Source organism: Rhipicephalus microplus, chromosome 7, assembly GCF_043290135.1.
Source record: "Rhipicephalus microplus isolate Deutch F79 chromosome 7, USDA_Rmic, whole genome shotgun sequence".
Lineage (NCBI taxonomy): Eukaryota > Metazoa > Arthropoda > Arachnida > Ixodida > Ixodidae > Rhipicephalus > Rhipicephalus microplus.
In genome coordinates, this window is record NC_134706.1 from 86,052,195 (window position 1) to 86,073,922 (window position 21,728).

The following is a 21,728-nucleotide window of genomic DNA, read 5'->3' on the forward strand; positions in this document are numbered from 1 at the left end:
AAAAATACGAATTTTTTTCCTCGAGTAATTATCGCACCCCCGAAAACTGCTGCAATAATGTCGTCTGCTCTTTCCAGCCACTGATGATAGCGCACGTTATCTGGCACCACCTCTTAAGCATCAAGTGTACTATTGCACAGAGATTCAATCCAACACAAGCCAAGCCGAAGTGGCCAGTGCGCGTTGCGGCGTGTTTTGTATGTTGCGTCGGTAACCTTGTCAAGTTATGAGGCGATACTGAAGCTGTACAACTGCTTTCGAGTTGCAAGTTATAGATAATGCACTAAAGAACGACAACAGGGCCGCCGGTAGGCTTTTCGGAGTCCACGAGTTTTTTGTTCACTACTGGTGATGGCTGCTGAAAGCCACCAAGCTGCGTTGGGCCTGCCGTGTGCCTAAGAGTGGGATTGATGGTAAACTTTATTTCTTAAGAAGGAAACTGCAGACAATTATGTTAAATAGCCATCAGCCCAATACTGACGTCCCACGCTTACCTTTTGAGGGCTGCTGTTGAGCGACGAATGCTACCGCAACGCCCACAAGCTTTGCGTATAATATTCTAATTCTCGACTATTTGCTACCACTTTTTGTGTCTCAATTAAATCTTATCTTATGTTGAACCTTTGCTTTTATTGTTGAGGTAAGTTTTAATTAGTACTTCTTAAAGCTTGCTGTGAGTTGCTGGTGTGAGAATCGCGATTTGCGGCCACTTCGTTTTCTTTTTCGCTCTGTACGTTTTCGTAGAAAGTTTTCCCCGCGTAATTCTCGCACCCTCCCCCCAACTTTTCATCGGTTTTCCGGCAAAAAAAAGTGCGAGGATTATGTGAGTAAATACGGTAGTCAATACAGCTAGGCATGAAACCTGTCGCAACATGAATTTCTACCCATAAAATCATTTAGGCCTCCTTAATATTGTCGCAGTGTAACGTGAACAAAAGATGACAGCAGCTTACGGCAGCGAAAAGAGCGTATTCAGGATCAGCTGTACAGCAAGACGCCTGCTTCGTTGTCGTCGGCGCAGCCCGGCCAATTATTCAACAATAGCCTGGCCAATTATTCAATAATTGTTGAATAATTGGCCTCAGCGCGTGTTAGCGTCCTGCTTGCGTAGGCGATCACTCGTTCCGTGTCTTCTTGCCACTGCACAAGCGCAGCTCCGAGGCCTACATTGCTTGCGTCTTTGAACTAATGTCACTAAGCACAAAGTCTGCAACTTGGATCTCCTAAATGCGGTGACAAGAGAAATTAATAGCTATAGCAGAAGACACTTCCAATAGATCCCAGCTTGGTGTAAACACCAGGGTCGCACGTTTCAGCGTCGCTGGTTAACCACCTATACAGAGTGGGCAGGGATTTTTGTCTACGCTATCTGCACCAGTTAAGAAATTTTATTGATCTAACTTTGCATTAACCACAATGATCAAGATTTTGTTCTGCTTGATAAATCTCTGCTTCCAAGCCCAATTTTTTTAACCGTTCGCCCGTCTCTTTCCGTGGCAGTCTACGGTCGGGTAACGACTACCGCTCGGGTGGCTATCCCCCATACGGAGGGGGAGGTGGTGGATTGAGCGGAGGCAACGGTGGAGGTAGTTACCCTCCACCCCCGCTGCACCTGCCACCACCTCCGCAGGGACACCATTTGGCACCGCCCAACTTGCCACCACCTCCGTTCCCTGGGCAGGCACCACCCCCTGGTGAGTTACCTGTTATCTTTTGTTGGGCACTTAAAAAATAATTGCTGCAGTTGGCACTTGGGAGTGTGTGGGTGCTATCACCCCGGTAATGTCGTTTGTGCCTCATGGTACACTCATGTTTCGCGCATAGGCCGGATATAGGGCTCACAGCTATCAAGTGGTAGGTGGCGTTGTGCTTGCGAGCGTTTATCACCACCATCATCATCATCATGGTTAGCGCGGTAGCACCAGCGGTGAGGCTGGCTGGCGGCACATAAGGTATGAGCGGTTCTCTTTGGCATGTGGCAGTTTGCGCAAACGGTTGTCTCCTGCGGTGGGTCCATAGGTAAATCGCACCAAGGGTCGTCTGCCTTGGGCCCTCGCGGCGAGTCTGGCGTTGGTGGCGCTGCCTTCGCGCTACTTTGTGTTTGTTCTTATGTTTGATTGAGTGTGTTGGAATATTGTGTAACATTGTTTTAGCGTGTTGACTGATGATTCAACTGACGATATCATCGTTGTAAAAGCAGTTAAATAAATGTGTTGTTTGGTTTGGTTCGACCACGTCTTCTGTGTCCGCTCGCTCTGAGAGTGCGTGCTTCATATCGAGACCCCACAGGAGGGATAAGATTTGAACATCCAGTTAGAGAGCAGTTGTGGACAGTGCCCAATTAAGCTTGTCAGGACTTGGAACACTTAAACTTCAATGTAATGAACACAGATATAACAGAATATTGGTTATAACGAAGTAAATAAAAAATAGGCTTGCATTACATACAGCATTAGAAATAATCTATAATGAATTTTTGGATATGACTAACTTATTTTCTTGTATTGAGGTGTGAGTGTAGATATTCAAAGAAAATGAATATTATTGATGTAAATGTGCACGATGCACCAAGGATATTGAGTGTTTAACAACAAAAAGATATAGTAATGTAAAGGCCAGATCTGCACTGAACTCGTAGCACAGTTGCAGCATAGTCTGGAGAAGTACCCCTTCTCGGGCCCTTTGTGAAGCTCTTGGGTTGACTTCTGCATATACAGTTGCTGGGTACCCACTACATGTCTGTAAGGCAATATGTGCATCTAAATTGCTGCACATTTTATTGATAAGGATGAATTATCGTAGAGCCCTCTGTAATGGGTGGGAAGCTTCACCAATTCTCACGCATGAGAAAATGAGGCATTGCAATGTCCGCAGTTTTTGCTGGCTGATTCTGGTTTTTAAGTGAGGTTAGGGAGAGAATGTTTGCTGATTGTCTAATTGTCCAGGTTTGGCTGGAATAAACGTGGTCCCTCCACACTTCCCTGTGCCACCGGGAGCCGGCTACATCCCTCCAGCCAAGCCATTTGGACCAGGAGAGGAGTACCACGGCAGGCGAAGGTGAGTGCAGTGGCTTGTCAAGGTGTGCTTTTCGCAGTCATGCCAGTTCACAATAGACTGCATTGAGCTATTGGTAACCGGTAATAATGTCCCCGAAGTACCGTGATTATATCTTGTCTGCAGAATAGGCCAGCGGGTGACTTGATGGTTAGCATTGTGCAATACGAACCAACAAAGGATGGCGTAACAGATGAGGGCTCGTCTGTTGTTTTTTCATCTTTGTCCTGTGTGGTTTTCACTCGGTAGTTCTGAGTGTGGATAACCATCACACTTGGAATTCGGAGTGTGACAAGTTTGTGAAACCCATCCTCCTGCTCTTTCTTGTCTCTGAAAGCTGTGCCACCTCAGTGCTTTACACAATTTTCGTGGGTCACTCGTGTTGCGATCCAGCCAATACGAAGATGCACCTCTCGGGCGCCAATTACCCGTTGTACGCACTCCCATCTGTATTTGAATACAAGTCTTTTTGTGGTGAAGAGTGGCTTGGTGACATGCTAGAATCTATTGGTTGATTAGTGGCAGGGAAGGTAGACTGCTCATAATTTCCTCACGAGTAAGAATAGTGTGCACACTTAATAATCCTTTATGTGAGTGAGTGCACTTGCTTGATCTGTGGCGAAGTGTCCTGTTGCCCCTAAAGTGTACCACTAACGAAAACCAACCTTTTGGTGCTACCCCCCTCGCAGCCGCAGTCGGCGTGCGGGCGACCCCCTGGAGGAGTTTGAGAAGCACCTGCGTGACCTGCACCGCAACCGGCATCGTGAACGGCGAAGCAACCGCTCGCACTCCAAGACGCGGTCCCGCTCCCGCTCGTCGTCCTATGGCCGGTCGCGCTCCAAGTCGCGCGGGGGCCGCAGCAGCGCTGCCTCCCGGTCCTGTTCACCCCGCTCGCCCCACTCGCGCTACAGTGGCAGTTCACGATCCTACTCGCCACACTCCAGGTCGTACACGCCAAGGTCACGGTCAAGGTCCTTCTCGAGGTCCCGGTCAAGGTCGCGATCACCTGCAAGACACCGCCGGTCACGGTCACCACGGAGCCCTGGAGGCAGTGATGGACGCCGGCGGGCAGGATCAAAGAGTCCCCACGGACGCCGCTCACGAAGTGGAAGCTACAGGTACTGTGGCTGTTCCCCAGTCTATGTGGTTAGTCTTGATTGCCGCACACACTTCTTTTCTACTATCATGTAACTGCGCTGTCAAATATGCAACCACTGCTGCGCGCATGCCGTGCCTCGGATGTATTTGCCGGTCTTGCTGCAGCCTTTGCCATCACAGCCAAGTGGCAATATGATTGCAATGAGAAACCTGTTGGTTGGTTTGCTTAGGGTTTAACTTCAGTACATCCATGCATCATTCTAATGATATTCTTCTGTACAAACCAATGGCATGTGCTTGCCAAACCTTCGCTGAAATCGTGTGCTGTTTAAAAAAAAACTGAAGCAGACAAACAAGAATGCACCCGCATGTTGTGAGCAGTGGCTGATGCGCCCAACAAGCTTCGTGCACCCATTTATTTGGCAAGCTTTGTTCATAGGTTGAATACAATACTGAGGTATTCTATTTTATAACATTGATGTTTTACTGCAAGAAATGCAGTGCATGGGACATTGCTTACAACAGAAGTTACCACTGTTTCGAGTGTTGTCATAGTTGTGGCTGGCACTTGTTCTGGTAGCCCACATATAGGATAGTAGTACTACCAGGTAGCACGATGTTGCAGCATGGAGACAATGGAACGCTGAGCTTTCCTTGTTTACTTTCTATGTCTCTTGGGGATAGTGGAAAAAATTCCAGTATGTGATTCAGTGCAACATGTGTTGCCTACTGAGTTCTGACTGAACCTGCTGTTTTACGTTTGCAGGTCGCGCTCCAGGTCTCCCAGCCGAGCCACACGGCGCACACGGCATCACTACCACAGTGGCAGCCACGGGAGCGGCCGTACATATCGCCGCTCCCGCACACCTCGCTCACCCCGATCCTATCACCACCACCCACTACCGCCGCCTCTGCCGCACCACTTGGGGCCTCCGCCTCACAGCTACAGAGGCCGCTCACCATCGTTTCGTGCAGCTCGACGTGGCTTCTATGGTGGGCCACCTGGCGGCTACCCACACCACCCCGGCTACCCGCACCATCCCTCAGAGCACATGGTGCCACCGGTTGAGTTTGACGGCCGTGGTGGGCACTATTATCCGCCGCATCACCTTCGTGACAGTGTCGCCGGTCCCTATCGTGGCTACCCTTCTGGCTACCCTCCAGGGGCATTACCTCCCCCATCACACCGAGGCGATGGCCGTGGTGGTGATCGTTACGAGGGCGTCGTACCGCCCGGCCCCATGGGGATGCCTGCCCGAGCGTATCCCGGCGATCCCGGGAGCAGGAGAGAAAGGTCTCGAGATTACGTGCCCCCACCTGAAGTGGGTTCAGAGCGATCTCCCAAGAGAAGCCGGGAGAGTCGGTCCCGCGAGCGTCACCGGCATGCGGATGCCATCACGACGCCCCTGGTTGTGTTGAGAGAGGAAGGCAAGGATGATGCACGTCTTGAGGGGGAAGGTGCCGTCAAGAGCCGCAAGAGGTCCAAGGATAAGGAGGAAAAACTGCTTCGACACAAGCACCATCACAAGACCAAGGAGTCTAGAAAAGAGTCCAAAGAACGGGCCGTCATTCAGGAGGGTGTTGTCAAGAAGTCATCCAAGGCCCTTCTGACAGTCCCGCCAGAAGGAGAAAAGCAAGCCACCGAAATTAAAGCCGAGGAGTTGCCCACCTCTGCGAAAGAGGTAAGCAAGATAGTCCGGGAGGGGGTGAAGGCAGAAGGCGAAGAGACTCTTTCAGAAGGTGCTGGAGTAGTTGTCAAGGAACGCAAGCACAAGCACAAGAAGAAGCTGAAGCAAGAGGAGGCGCTTAGAAAAATGGCTGCCAAGATGGCTTCCCGCACATCAGACGATTCTAGCCAACAGTTGCCCGGTGCTGATGAGGAGCCGATCAAGCGCAAAAAGAAGAAAAAGAAACTGCGGGAGGCAAGGCTGCTGATGAAGTCGCTGCCACTGACATCTTCGGATTTGATCCGCGAGCAGTCAATGGTGGCCTTTTTGACGGCCGAGCTTGAGCAAGGTGTCCCAGATGCTGCCCGACTGTCCAAGATAGAGGAACAGCTAGAGCTGGCCAAGAAGAAGTTGCTGAGCGATGAGAGAGAGGATACCAAGGGCGACGTGGCAACGCCAGAGGAATCCAGAGCGCATGCGGGAGCAACACCGGGCACAGTGGACACAATCTGGGACAAAACCGAGCTCGAGCCGGAGCAAAAGGAAGACACCGCTGCACCCAAGGAGGAAGAAAACGTGCTCCAGGTGGAGGTGCCCGAGCTCTCCAAATGGGAGAGGGAAGAACTCGAAGAGGGGGAGTCTTCACCCTCGCCAATTGAGCAGGTTGAGGAAGCCAAAGACACCAAACCCGTGCTTTCTTCAGAAGTGCTTCAACGTGCTGAGAATGTGCTGCTGCACAAGCCGCGGAAGAAGGCCATGGTGGCTGTTGCAGCAGCCACTGTCGCACTTGCCAGGCCGGCAACTGCACCGGAGCTGAAGAAGCTTTCGTCGAAAGTGACTTCACCGGACGACTCTCGGCCAGTGCCGGCGGAAGATTCGTCATCACAGTCTAGCATACGTGAAGTGAAAGAAGGCTGGAGGGACCCATCGGTGCCACTGAGGCTGAGAGACAGGCTGGACGGCACCTTGCAAGTCACGATTACTGCCTCCTCTGAGAAAGAAAGGCGATCCGTTACTACGTCCGATAAAGAGCAGCGTGGAAGCTCATCAGAAGGTACGCAGCATACCAAGCGGATCAAGCTCGATAGGTCCAAATTTGGGGAGAAGCACAACCGTGGCGAAGGTGGCGAGGTCAGCGACAGCGCAAAGCCATCGAAATCTAGCAATCGTCGCGACGATCGTAGTGGAGGCCGGGTGGACGACCGCCCTTCTTCGGAACATGGACGACGATTTCCACCAGAAGACATCAGGTCAAGGCTGGAAGAACGCAGAGCATTGGAGGCGGGGGGCCATAGTCGAGTACTTCCACCTGCTAGGAGCGACCGTGACCTTTCCCGATCTTCGAGGTCTGGCAGGCCTCGGGAAAAAGAGTCGTCTCACCGATCGAGCAGCCGAGACATGCATTCCGAGGAACGGAGACGCCACAAGGAAGAGCGATATTACGCTGCCATGATGGAGGAGCGAGCTAGGAGAGCATACGAGGAGGCCCACTACAAACGATTGGAGGTTGAGATGTCGCACAGCAGGCGCAAGGCACCGGAGGAGCACCGCTCCCGCCATGCTGCAGAAGACATCGAGCGGCTCCGATCTCACGAAAGACGTGGAGAAGCTCCACGCTTGCGGAGTAAAAGCGCGGACCGGGGCAGTGGAGAGGACCATTACCGGTCTCGCCGGGGGGAATGGTCTGGCGATCAATTGGCCACAGCTGGCTCTGTGGTGTCCCAACCGTCACGGCGGTCAAGAAGCAGGGATAGAGGCGAACGCTCTCCGCGTCACCAGCGACACCGCAAGGATAAGGCATCACACGTTGCAGTGTCCTCTACGGCGAGTGTGTCGGCAGCTGGAGGCAGCACGGCCAGTGGCCAGGAGATCCGAGCGACATCATCGACAGCGGCAAAGCAGACGGAAAAGAAGTTGTTGCCGACGTCGGCATCCCTGGAGACACTGCGGCACCGGAAGGAGTCAACACAGGACGAGTCGCGCTTCGAGCCTGACTACGATGAGATGATTGAGGACGAGCCAGGTTCTGGTGGCACTGCTGACCCTGCCCTGTCGCAAGGGGCCAGGGTTGCCAGCACCAAGCGCAGGGCAGTTGCGGTCATCGATACGCTAGCCGGTAAGAAGTCGCGGCTGGCCGAGGAGGAGGCGTTGACACCCACAAAGCCGAATGCGAGCCCAACTACATCGACGGCTCCGGCGGCGTCTACCGTAGTGGCTTTGGCAGCACCAACAGTGTCGGCAGACGAAGACCGGACGAGCAGCTCCTCATCGGACTCCAGTGACGATGAGGTCACCTCTCACAAAAAGCACAAGAAGAAGCACAAGAAGCATAAGAAACACAAGCACAAGCACAAGAAGAAGAAGAAATCCAAGAAGGCTGAGAAGTCGGACTAGAAGACACAGAACCCTTCATTTCTTGCATTGCTCATTTCCTTCCATGTTTTACTCATCGTCATCTGTGTTTATAGTTCTTACTTTGTTTCCTCAACCATTGTTTGCTCATTGAGGAAGTCCCTTGGCTGTCGTTGCATTGTAAGTACCTCAGAGAGGACTTTCGATCCCTCGTATTGTAGGCATTGCTGAAATAGTGTTGCGGGCATTCGAAACTGTATTTGTTCATTTAAATACTATACAAAGAGACTACCTTACTGTTGTTAAGTGCTTACTTGTAAAAGCGACATGGCCTCGCAATTGAGTTGGATGCATTGTAACATCTCTGGGTTGGAAGCGTTGGCCCAGGTATAACTTGTGCTACCGGTGTGCAGAATACCTAAGCGTACTCTGATCGACAACTGGTTGGTCAATTTCCGAGGGTATGCATGTCAGTTTTCGTGATGGTATGAATTGTGCAACAGGAACGACACAGGGGAGTCCTAGGTAAGACTAGATAGCGCCCAACTTTCTTTAGTGTGGAAATCCCGAACTCAGCATTGCACTCATTAGTGCGACTTTGTCGTGGTTAGCCATGTTTCGGCCTCATACTTTTCCCAATGTTGCATGTGCACTGTCTGTCTGCTCTTTGAACTTGAGCTGATAGGTGTGTCGACATATTTTTGTTTTTGTTTTTTAAGTCTTTGTGTTGATGAGGGCCTTGAGCCCTGTGTCTAGTGATGGCTTGACGCAGCAGTTTGTAAATTTGTATCAACTGATGCCAATAATGTGAGTGTGCGCCTCCTCCGCTGTGTCTCGCTAAATGACCAAATATGGGTGACTGTGTTTTTTTGTCTCTGCAGTGATACAGTGCATCTTTTAAGTCCTAGTGTGCTGTCTGTAAATAGTTTTGTTGTGTATGAAATAAAAAAAAAATAGAGCTTATTTTCAAGAAGACGAGTCTGTTGGCATTACTTTTATGAGCAGCTGCTGGACCTGTAATGCTATTTCTCTTTAGCACATTCTAAAACCACATTGCCTCAAGTGTGCTCACTGGGACGAAAGGAGAAAACAAATGTGTGTGACAAATCCCATCAACATTTTTCCATGCAATTATCAAATGACCTCACTTTTGGAGTTTTTCTGCCTCACGAAGGATTGCCACAAAAATTTTTGGAACCCATTGAGCATGGGCATAAGGGATATGTCGCATGATTCTGCTTTTTTCTTTCATCTCACTGAGCACGATGAACTTAGTTCAGAAAGAGTGTCTAGACCCAACTATGCTTGCATACGCTGCTTAACATGCGCAGCTAAAGGTCAACGGCTGCTATAAAATTTTAGATAACTTGAAAAGACTACTTTTAGGAAGTGTCACAATTGCGACCTTGTAAAATCTGACATTTGAAGTATGAGTGATAATGAACGAAATATTTCTTTGCTATTTATATTGATTAGAATACTGCCAATCTGTATTTGAGACCTTAGGCAAGGGTAGGTAGTAGGTTATAGGCAAGGGTAGGTCGTTAGAAATCGATAAAAAGAATCTATGCATTATACCTATACAAGGTGCTGATTTCTACAAAACGTCGTTTAGTGTATGCATGAAGAGGAATGTTACAAATGAGCACTAGAACAAGCATTGAATCATAGTAGAAAAGGGGGGAAAAAAGATACCGCTTGCAAAGTAGACACAGCAATACATATAATATTACAATAAAAAGCCTAGTAACTAGATATATGCTCATAGATGTGACAAAGGCATTGAGGTTTGTGAACTACGTCACAGCTGTACGTTACAGACTCAAAGGCTTGTAGATGGCGGTGGGTGGTCGCCTACAGCCGAGGGGAGTGAATTCTAATTGCGTGCAGTCCGCAGGGCAGAAAGTACTGAAATGTGTTGCGGTTACAAGGGTTAACTCTGTTACTTTTTCGGTCTGATGGGACTGAGTAGGCTATCGGTGGGTGTCTTTCAGACAGGTGCCCTTTCTAATTCACCACTCCAGCAATTCATGCGGACCTAGTGGCAATATAGGGAAGCTGTGTACTAAGGTCCAAACAGTCCAAGCGCCAGTCGTATATGGTAGGAGCATGGTAGGATGGTGCCACCGGTGAAGAAAAAATGAACGGCCAAGCAGATTCTTTCTAGGTGAGGCACCAGTGTTAATTTGTTCACTCGAACCTATTAAATGACCATCGTATCCAGTGAATAGACGGCGCTACGGCACCCGGTGTAAACAAACTTCGCATACACACGGTGCGCCATGTGCATTACACACACAACGCGACCACTTCAAAAATGTCGCTCGCGCTTGCGGTACCACTGGTGCCGACTAAAATAAGATGCTTCGCATGAACAACCCGCTCCCCATCTCCAAAGCAGCGCAACCTGCAATCACACTGCAAGAAACTCAACAATTGTGTTAGCGATAGCGGACGCATTGACCTCTGTGAATCCGCCATGCTGCAACTCCGCAGCGCCCTCTCATGTTCATTTGAGTTGCGTATACCTAACTGTACATCGTAAAGGAGATGAAAGAGTTGCATTCGCTCGTGGTATCGTAGAGTTCCTAGTTTCTTGGTCTGAGCTTTTTTTGGGGGAGTTGTAGATGATGCCTGCCAGCTGTATTCAATATTTTTCAACATTGCTGAAAAAATCCTGAAATTGATGAAGACTCCTCTGTTTGTACTTGTCAAGAGAAACTTGACAAAGGTGTTGCCTACAACGCATGATGTCTAAAATGAGGCAGGACACCATTGCAGAAACAGCTTTACGAAGCTGCCACGACCAAAGAAGTTGAATTATCCTCTCGTAGATTAGGAGGGTAAAGTGTGGCTAAATGTACTCTGTCGGAGCTCCCGGCACAATAAATGTGCACAGAATTTTGTGTATCTGCTTTGGCTCGTTACATTGAACAAGCCACTAATCAAGCTAGAAAATTTGGCACTGTGGCATGTTTGTTTCATTCGAAGTAATGAATAGAGGCAATCCCACAATCTCAAAATTGAAGTTGGGTATGCACACCATGTGAAGTGCAGAACTTCATATTTTCTTTCAAATGAAATGGTCATTTTGTGCTCAAAAGCTCACGAATGATTTGGTCGCGAAAAGTTGGATAATGTTGACACATTAGGGATAGAGTGCACAGGGGATGGTGCATATTGTGTGCGCTCCTTTTTCTTGTGCATACCGCATTAAAAAAAAGGGGGGGGACTGGTGGTAAAGATTTATCCAGTGTTACTTGCTACACGATTGCATGACTTCAGACCTGTTCAAATTGTAATTGCGCAAGAAGCTAAGTGCAGTTTCGTTGCTGCACGAGAAGTACACCAACAGGACGACAAAAGAAAGTGGACTATATGCACTGCTAACAGCTGTATTTCTTAGCAGTTTGAGATGTACTTTTTGCTTTGAAGCTGTAAAGAAATTATTGAACAATGAGTGTTGCATGATGCAGTAGCTGTCAATTCAACAACTTAATTCATTGTTTTCAGGACAGATGCACCAGAGCATGTCTTACATTTTGTTGTGAACCTTGACTTTTAAAGGCGAGTTGCAATGCTGTCTGTCTAAGACATGCACCAGGACGTGAAGTTAACAGGTGTGTTGGAGCTCTTGCTGATCCTGCAAATGAAGTGGGTGTGTATGTTTGAGGGCAACATTCAAACTTGCCTGATTTTCAACTGTACCACGTTTAAAAAAAAAAATTTTTTTTTTCAAAAGTCTGTTCAATAATGTGCTACAGACTATTAAGATCTGAAAGCAGCTGGAAGGATTCGTCAATATTAATGGTAAACTTAAATGAATTTGACTAGCAAATTTTCAACAACTGAACCCTCGCTAGTCATATTTTTTTTTCCCCTCAGTTTCACTTGCATGGATCACTGCATGCACACATGCCTGGTTCCCGCCAAGGGCAATTTTCTCCCGCCAAAACAATTTATGCGGTAGGCAAATTGCTCAGCTAGGGGTGGCTGAAGGAATCGCTCAAGCTGCAAGACAACACTGCAAATGGCCTTATGTTTTTTTTTTTTTTTAGAGTACAATATCGAGCATTCATTGATACCCCTGTGAACTCAACCTGGGTCTACAATTACAACGCCGGATATGAGTATGTAGCTCTACAATAAATACCGACTAAAATAACAAACATTATTGTGATTCAATTGACGCCCACCGCCCATGCACCAACAAGCGCAGTTGAGGCACACAATGGATGGAGGAAATAGTCTTCCCCTACTCATTGATCCACATCACGAAGTGCAAACGAGGCGAAAAAGCACTGGAAAACCCCCGCATTCCTTTCGTGCATTTTATTTTATTGGTATTGTTTTGCATTATGATTCCGTAGTCTGTCAGGTCTATCGTCCAATCCCTCGGACTAGAGGGGGTTTGAGCCCGCGACCATTCCAAAAGGGCCGATGTCATACAGTTACATGCAGAGTTTCATACAACTCATACACTGTATGAAACTCTATGGCCCACGGAGGAAGGACCTCCATGCTATGGCCGATGTTTTTGTTGTTGTTGTTCTCCTATTGTTAGTGGCGTATACCCACTGTGGGGATTGGCCAAGAATCGAGTGGTTTTAAAATTTACTGTTCAGATTTGGAATCATGCAGGTATAACAGAAAGATTACCGATAGCCTAGGAAAGTGTGGTGCTTAATGTAATGCATACAAATATTTACATAAACGAATTTATTCTTAGAATAGAGCAATAATCTGATTTTATACGTATATAGTTATGTGGACATGTTAGGATAATAAAACTGGTTAATTAGTCAACCTATTAGTTTCATCAATATAGTTCCGGACGGCCGCGCATACTGTCGCATTGGAGTACCAGAAATGGAAGCTCCAAAAGACAAAATGACAGGCAGAGATAAGTCCATACCAATACGACGTAAAGGTATTTTTTATTTCTAATAGGGTTTTTCGTAATGTGTTAAATCGCCTGCAGGTCAAAAAGAAATGGTCTATTGTTTCCAGTTCATCACAGAATGCGCACAGTGGCGAAGGTGCCTGAGCAGACCTGTGTTTATAGAAATTTAGATTTGGTACCCGGAAACGCAGCCTTGTGATAGCTACTTCTTGTTTTCGAGTGCGGCAAAAGTCTCTTCGCCAGGGATATAATAAATGGCGATATTCTGTAGAGTTTGTTAGTGCTGAACCTTTAAAGACTTGCAGAAGCGTACGTCTGCGGAATCGAGCAGCAGTCACATAAGCGGATGATGGACAGAGCGGTAGAATTGGTTCGCTGATTGACGACTTAGCTAAGGAATCGGCTGTTTCATTTAGAAACAAACCTTTATGTCCAGGCACCCAAACTAATCGTACTTTTCTCATATGCGCAGGTACTAGTGCACGGAACGCCTTTGTTACGTGAATATCAGCACCAACAGAAAGTGCCGCACAGAGAGATAGGGAATCTGTTATTATGACAGCTGATGTAATTGCTGTATCTAACTTGCGTAAGGCGAGCACCACTGCCAGAAACTCAGCCACAAAAGCGGGTATGAAATCGGGTAGTCGAAGGGAAAAAATCTAATTTAAAATCGGGCTGAAAATACCAACCCCTGACTTTTCGTCGTATTGCGATGAGTCTGTAGCAATAATAACGTTCGTTGTAATACGGCGCAGGTGATCCTGTAGTAAACCATCCAAAATTGTATGGGGAAGTAATTTGGCATTATTAGGAAAAATGTCGTCGAATTGAATTTCCACCGGGGCTGAATTATCACGACTCAGCATGATGTCGCATATACGTATGTTGAGAGGTTTCCAGTAAATTTTGCACAAATATAATTTGTGGCGAGTGAAATCGCGGCCATCTAGCAGCAAAAAATGATTCCGGGGTGGAAATAAAGGCTGTTTATGAATGTCGTAATGGTGATTCATATATTCTTAAGAATGTCTGAATAGTCAGAAGGCGAATTCCACAAGAAAGCGGAGGGACCCTCGATTCTAGATACAACACATTGTTGGCAACTGTTTTGGGAAGGCCAAGACATAAGCGCAAAGTTTCTCTTTCTAGAAGAATTAGAGGCCGCAACTTGTAAGCTGGAACTCCAGAGAAAAGTACACAACTGAATTCCAAAATGGGACGAACGTACATGCGATATACCATTAATAATGTGTCTCTTCTCATACCTATGCGGTAGTTGCTTAGCCTTCGTAATATGCCAATGGCCCGCACACCTTTTCCGGCGATATATTCGATATGAGGTCGCCAGTTAAGCAATGTGTGATAAATTACTCCAAGGTATTTAACAGATTCCACCTGTGGTATATCCTCATGATGGTAAGACAGAGAGATGTTCGCAGGGTATTGCAGCAGGGAAACAAGGAGGGCACATTTACTCGGATTAAGTGAAAAGCTGTTGCCATCGAGCCAGCTCTCCAATATATTAAGGTAAGTTTGCAGCCGTTCATATAAGGTCTGAATGTTATCTGCCATTGCAAAAAATGCGATATCGTCTGCATAAACATAAGTTGTTATATCCTAGCTGTTTACGTGGAATGGGGCTCATTAGTAAATTAAATAGCACCAGGGAAAGCACCGAGCCTTGCGGTACTCCCCTCGATTGGGTATGAGTAGATGATAAAAACCCATCTTTAAAACAATAAAATTTCCTGTCTGCAAGAAAATTGTGAACCCACGCTACTATGTATGATGGAAAATCAAGGTATTCTAATCGATCTATCAAAATACAGTGCTCCACGGTATGATATGCTTTAAAGATGTCTGAGGTAACTAAAGCTGCACATTTTTTATATAGCCGAGCTAATTGAAGCCGACTTTCTAAGTCAACGTGGGCATCCCAAATTGAACAACCAGCCCTAAACCCAATTTGACAGGGACTTGACCTCATGGTAATAAGTTCATTAATTCGTATATTGATAATTCTCTCAACAAATTTCACTAAGTTTGATGTCAATGCGATCGGCCTTATGTTATCCAACGTGTATGCATCATTTTCATTTTTTAGCAACAATATAATTTTGGCAAGTTTCCATTCTGGAGGTATCCATGCGTTCCCGAACGAATAATTCACTAGTTCTAGCAAAAGATTAGGCGATGCCTGGAGTAAACGTTTCAACATAGAGCTCGTAATCCCATCTGGTCCGGGAGCCGTCCTCGGTAAGCATAATACTGTCTGACTCAATTCAGCTAAAGAAACTTCTGGAAATTCATGCAGGTTTACCAGAACGTGATGCCGATGTGAACGTTGACATCGGCGTTACGGACGCTGCGAGTCGGAGCTGAAGCCACTCCAAGCCAGTCGAAGCCAGTTCTAGTTCACTTTGTTGATTGCGGTTACTGCAGCCAGCTCGTGGCGTGTGGCAACGAAATCGTGCTGGTCTATTGACCTTCCCGTTAGCGCAGTGATTACGGTAGTCGGAGCGTCTCCAGGACCCCCGTTTGCCGTTTACGCTCAGCGCGCTGTCTCGTCGGCCTGTCACATCCAACGGAGAACAATCTCCCGGCTCGAAAATCCGCTGCAACATGAGTCACCGCTTTGGAAGATAAGCTTTACCCAGCAGCTGTCGCGCTGAGCATGTTTGCAAGCATTGTTCGTACACACGTTGCTCGCCTTTGACTGGTTTTCAGGTAAGTTCGAACACGACTTGGCGCTTCACTCGTGCGACGGTGTTACCGGAACGACTGCGTCCTTTTGCGAGGCATCGCATTGCAGAATTGCATTGCCCGACTGTTGCTGGAAGCGATGCGTTGTTGTGAAATGGAATCGTGGTTGTCAGACCGCCGAAGGAGACTTTCTGTTTATTGGAGCTTGTTTTGACTGTTACTGTTGCCAGTGCAAGTGAAGGATCGCGCGGGCCATCCCGTTTCAACCGGCGGTCAGTGCCGTGTGCAGGCGAGAACTGCTGTCACAACTCTGGCGCGAAAAAGTTCCTCTTACGCGGCGGCGGGTCCGTTAACTAGCTAACGTACGGGGCGAGGAATCGCGTTTACTTTTTCGCGCTTGTGTTGTCTCAGTGTTATAGAATAAACACAGCAAGTTGAGATCGGATGATAAACGCGACGTCATTTGACGACTTGCCTGCGGAATGCTGGGGGAAAATGCGAACTTGTGCTGGCTTGGACTGGGAATATTCGATGGAGAAAATCCGTGGGCCGTTTCTATGTGTAGACTGAGGCCGCGGTGATGTTCTGCACGCCGTAAAAAAAGTAGAATACCGCGTGTTTTAAACGCCGGACTGTGTTCTGCTGGGCACATTTTGCCGACCTGCACGACACCCGACTACTCGCGGATTTCCGATTCCGCTTTTAACAGCCAAGTTTCTAGCGTGGCACAACGGGGTCAGTCGCATTCTTATCTGTGTTATGCACTCGGCGCACGAAGCATGCGCTGAACACAGAACTATTCAAATCGCAACCCGGCAGCGCTGCAATTGTTCATTGTTTTCTCCCTCATTGTTCACACCGATGTGTGGTTGATCACCGAACTGTGTCCGAAAAGTAAAGTACCGCGCATATTCTTCCTCCACAGTGCCGTAGGGGTACCACATGGCGCGGCAATACAGCCCTGCGTAGCAGGCTATGATCATATCCTTTGGCTCCTGTAGTCCAGGCAAGAGAAGCCTTCGCACATCACGAACATGTCTTGGGGTAAGTGTTCCTGAAGTCGCGGATCAGTACTAGTTCGTTCCATGCATAAATATAGCACCGTGAGTATGTCATTTCGAATGCTTTACAGGAGAAGCTTTTCAGTATATTTCCAATGCTGCCGCTTGGTTCAGTGCATTAGCCGACACACAAGCTGTACTAAGTGTTACAGATATGCTGCGTGATTATTGAGCTTTACACGTAATGCTCTAGCAGCGAGTAAGTACTGAGCCTTAATAATCATATTTACTGCACGTTATGGACATTGGCATCTTATCAATTAGCCTGCTATAATGATGTGAACCCCCGTTAGGTGCTGTATACACATTTGTGTGCATTTCTTTTTGCCTTCCACACCTATTGATGGCCCTGAAGAAACAGTAGATATTGAGCTTTGTATAAATCCAACCCTTTCATACTCCATGCATGTTTGCTAAACATGTATATTTAGTAGCGTTAAAAACTGCTGCTTTGGTAGGCACTATACCATGCTTGGTGGTGGTGTTCGACGTGCTGCTAATGACAGCACTAAATAAATCTTGAATACCTCGTGATGCTCGCAGTCAGTGGTTACCATCTGCATGCACATTCAGTCATTTATTCAACCCCAAGTTACACAGTGATTGGCTGTGTAGTGAGCGCACGTTTAATTGACTCCGTGGTTATCGCGGCTCACCCCGATTTATGCAGAGAAACAGTACCGCTGCTTAGCAACAAGATGACCGGAGCCTTGTTGTAAATTGCTTGGAATTTGACACATTCTCTTTACGGTTTGTCACAATTCACACGCATTTGTCACAAGCGCACCACTGGTAGAATTTGCAGAGCATGAGTGAATGGCTACATAAAGCATATGCCCAGTTAGTTATAATAGTGAAAGAATGAACTTATCTTTGAAAGGTCAGCTAATACAATAGCCGGTGTCCTCGTCATGCTTATGTGACGCCTCATTATGTTCTATCAATGTCAATAGTGATTGAGGCATGTCAGATTGTGGTGTTATCACAGCCTTGATTTTTTCATGCCTCATAACATTCACACTTGATCAGATAAATTGTGAAATGTGTTGTGATATGAACAACAGGAAATGGAGATTGTCATTTCCTTTTATAGGGTGCAAAGGAAAATAAGAGACAATCTGTGGATAAGGATTAGCTAGGGAAGAGGACCGTGTTGCAAATTGTTTATTGAGTGACACGCCATGAAATGACGCTAAAGATATGTACAAATATTTTATGCACAAACATATGTTGAACAGTTGCAGATGTAATGTTAATAGAATTGGATAGCCAGCACTGCAACCACAGTTGACGTTTCACGAACACTTGGGTCTATTTGAGGAGTATTTCCGAAACCTGGCGTGCCTTTGTGGTAGAATACTTGATCGCTGCACAGAATGCTAGGGTTCGATTCCTGCTGGGACCCTGACATTTATTTTTTTTGCATTCGTTGGTTCAACGCTGCTGTTGTCAGCTTTTTCGTAATGTTCATTCGTTAAAATTGCCCACGTCTGTTCTCATCGTTTTTAGGTAGATATTTAGGTAGATACAAATGTCAAATCACCTGTGACACATACCCGCCCACAAGTATGTGCCACTGTCTGGTGGCAGGTAAGTGTCTGACGACGCACGCGATGGTATTTGGACCTAATTCATGTCTTGACCAGCGTGTCATATTCGCCAAACCATCTTACCCTCCAATGCAAATTTTAACGCGACAGCGTTAAAGAGCTCGTTTCACAGAAATTCCGGTGTCGGCGTTGTTGGTTGAGAGCAAAAAGTCATCATCTTATGCATGACCAAAAAATTGAGAATGATGCAAATAAAATTAATGATAAAAAAATCCTGGGTCAGAGTGGGTATTGCACTCTGGTTGTTTGGATCCGAATGGGGATCGTACCCGGGTCGTTTGCTTGGCAAGCTGATGTTCTACCGCACGGCCACGCATCTGTTTGTGAATGCAGTGAAAATAACTTCCTCTGCTTGAAAATGCAGTGAAACTGACTTTCATGTTTTACAAATACTCGCGTCCTGTAGAAATGCGTGGTATAAGCGCCCATTGCCAGCGGGCATCAGAACATGTGATTATCACATTGGCTTTGTGGTTTAAAGTCGGTCGCCCACAACGAAAGGCACACATGCTACTGCACCTATTTCCTTTTAAGGCCGCGTAGTGGGTGCATAGCAAGTTTGAAAAGGTTTCATGCACTAAGTGTTTAAAGTATGCTCTAGGAACAGAACATCACTTTCGCCTTCAACTCTTAATAGTGAAGCTTGGAGGCCCCCTAATTCTTTTTTTTTTGTTCTAGCCAAGTTAAGGCGGTGAGGGGAAAATCACAAAAGCATCTAGATGTAAGCGACTAGATAGATGGACGAGAGGTGGGCGGATGTTGATATACGTGTGGCTTCACCACGAGTTGCCAGTGACTCAATTGTACTTAAAGGCAGCATTAACGGGAAGCTTAAGGATTGCATTGTTGATAATTAAAAGGAAGATGTCATGCGCAGCCTTAAGGAATAGAGAGAAAACACAGAACCCAGTCCAAGTGCGTTCATGCGGTGTTCAAGATGAGATTCAGATGAAAAAAAGAGGTATTGGTCAGGCCATGCAATGGATAGAATGAGTAACCAACGTAACGTCGAGTGGGTTTTGTGAATATGGGAACATTCTTGACGATGATATGGGATTAGATTAATAGCTATAGCTTTTTTGTGCGAATGTTTTATAGGTATAACTTTCTTTGTGCGAATGCAGTACAGGTTGATCCAAGGAAGGTACATTTGTCTTGCATTGGGCATAGATTGAGCTAGTGATCCATGCAACAATGCTTATTTAACTGTGAACATGTTTAGAGCAAATTGTTTATTTTGTGACCATTATAAATTTGGTGCATTTCCTCTGCAGTTATTGCTTTTATGCGCACAATTTCATTCTGAGGGCACGTAGCAACTGGCCCTATTTAGCCGGGGTAATACTTTGGTCTTCAAGAACTTGAATTTTAGGCCAATCAGCTTGCTATTCGTCTTACACAAAGTATTTGCAAAAGTAAATGCTAATAGAATAAAACAATCAACCAAAGGATCAAGCAGGATTTTATACAGGCTACTCAACAATTGACGACATTCATAATACCAATAGGGATCTAGATAGAGAAATGCTCAGAATACACCCAACCACTATACATAGCCTTTACAGATTACGAAAACATATTTGATTCCGTAGAGATATCAACAGTCATGCAGACACTGGAATCAGGGCATCGAGGAAGTATATACTAACATTTTGGAAAAAAGTCCACAGACATTGCCTTCTGAGTAACTCAGGTGATGAATTGCAACTCATGATTACCGAATTAGACAAAGAGAGCAGAAAGTAGGTCTTAAATGTAATGTACAGATAACGAAAGGGATGTACAACAACCTCGGAAGAGAATAGCGCTTCAAGATAGGTAGCAGTGCACTCGAAGTTGTAAAAGAGGACGTCTACTTGGGACAGGTAGTAACTGTGGAGCCGAACCACGAGATAGAAGTAGATAGAACAATAAACATGAGGCGGAGCACATTTGGCAAGCTAGTCTAAAATCATGAATGGTAGATTGCCACTATCCCTCAAGAAGAACATGTATAACAGCTGCATCTTGCCAGTACTTACCTACGGAGCAGAAACCTGGAGGCTTACAAAGAGGGTTCAGCTTAAGCTGAGGAGGATGCAGCGAGCAATGGAGAGGGAAATGAAAGGTGTAACCCTAAGGGACAAGAAAAGAGCAGAGTGTAACAGGGAACAAGTGGGTATTAAGGACATGACATCATAGTTGAAGTCAACAAGAATAAATGGTCGTGAGCAGGGCACGTGGGGTGAAGGCAGGATAACCACTGGTCATCAAGGTTCACAGACTAGATTGCAAGAGAAAGCAAGTGGGTGAGGGGGGAGACAAATTTAGGTGAGCAGATGAGATTAGGAAGCTTGCTGGTGTAAAGTGGCAGCAGCAAGCACAGAACCGAGTTGACTGGCGGAACAGGGAAGAGGCCTTTGTCCTGCAGTGGGCTAGTCAGGCTGATGATGATGATACTTTGGTCGCACAAGAAATATGTTGTTTGCTGGTAGAAACAGCTTGCCTCCTGTGTGACTGTGCCATTCGCTTATAGTGCATTTGGGTGGTTATGTCAGAGCATTCCAAGGGTTCTTGAAAATTTATGTAAAAATTAGGGGACCCTTAGCTTCGTCTTTAGGAGTTGAACGCGATAGCGATATCCTGTTCCTAGTGCATATTTCGAACACTTGGTGCATCTTTTCGAGTTTGCTATGAACCCGCAATACATGGCCTTAAGGGAATAGGCACAGTAGCGTGCGTGCTTTTGTAGTGGGGCACTGGCTTTCAACCATGGAGCCATTATGATAATCAGATATTCTGAAGCCCGTTCGCAATGGACACTTGGCCATTTCATTTTGCATTGTGAAGCATGTATACAGGTTGTGTGTGTTCGTGAAGCATGAAAGCTACTATCACTGCGTTTCCTAGCAGAGAGTTCTTTTCACTGTCTTCACAAGCAGAGGCGTGGTTGTGTGGTAGAACATTCGCTTGCCACGCAGACAACCCGGGTTCGATTCCGACTAGGACCCCAACAACCCTTGTTCTGTCCCCACTTTGCTCCAGGTTTTTATTATCATTTATTTGTTTTATTTGTATCGTTCTAGATTTTTCGGTCACGCATAAGATGATGATTTTCACTCACGACCAACGACGCCGACAGCGAAATTTCTGCAAACGAGCTCTCTAACGCTATCCCGTTAAAAGTATAACTAAGCGCTCTAACTGTCAGAGAGTGACTGGGTGGTTATTAATAAGAAGAGATTGATTAATTTGAATTTAAAATAAAACTGTTTGAATTTAAAATAAAAGCTCATTA

At 46.5% G+C, this 21,728-nt stretch overlaps 2 protein-coding genes across 6 annotated transcripts in view; both read left to right on the forward strand.

Annotated features, from left to right (window-relative positions):
• snama (something that sticks like glue) overlaps window positions 1-9,144 on the forward strand; it is a 154,488-nt gene extending 145,344 nt beyond the window's left edge. For all 4 annotated transcript variants that reach the window (XM_037431400.2, XM_037431404.2, XM_037431401.2 and 1 more), the window contains exons 14-17: window positions 1,501-1,694; window positions 2,946-3,057; window positions 3,744-4,172; window positions 4,919-9,144. In XM_037431400.2, the coding sequence (XP_037287297.2) occupies window positions 1,501-1,694; window positions 2,946-3,057; window positions 3,744-4,172; window positions 4,919-8,213 (4,030 nt within the window). In that variant the 3' untranslated portion in view covers window positions 8,214-9,144. The remainder of the gene's footprint in view (window positions 1-1,500; window positions 1,695-2,945; window positions 3,058-3,743; window positions 4,173-4,918) is intronic.
• Window positions 9,145-15,469: 6,325 nt separating this feature from the next.
• The window catches only part of Helz (Helicase with zinc finger), a 126,820-nt gene continuing 120,561 nt past the window's right edge, over window positions 15,470-21,728 (forward strand). The window contains exons 1-2 of one of the 2 annotated variants that reach the window (XM_037431398.2): window positions 15,470-15,804; window positions 16,706-16,824. In XM_037431398.2, the coding sequence (XP_037287295.2) occupies window positions 16,815-16,824 (10 nt within the window). In that variant the 5' untranslated portion in view covers window positions 15,470-15,804; window positions 16,706-16,814. Of the gene's footprint in view, window positions 16,825-21,728 lie in introns of both variants that reach the window. The other variant, XM_037431399.2, reaches the window with a different exon arrangement.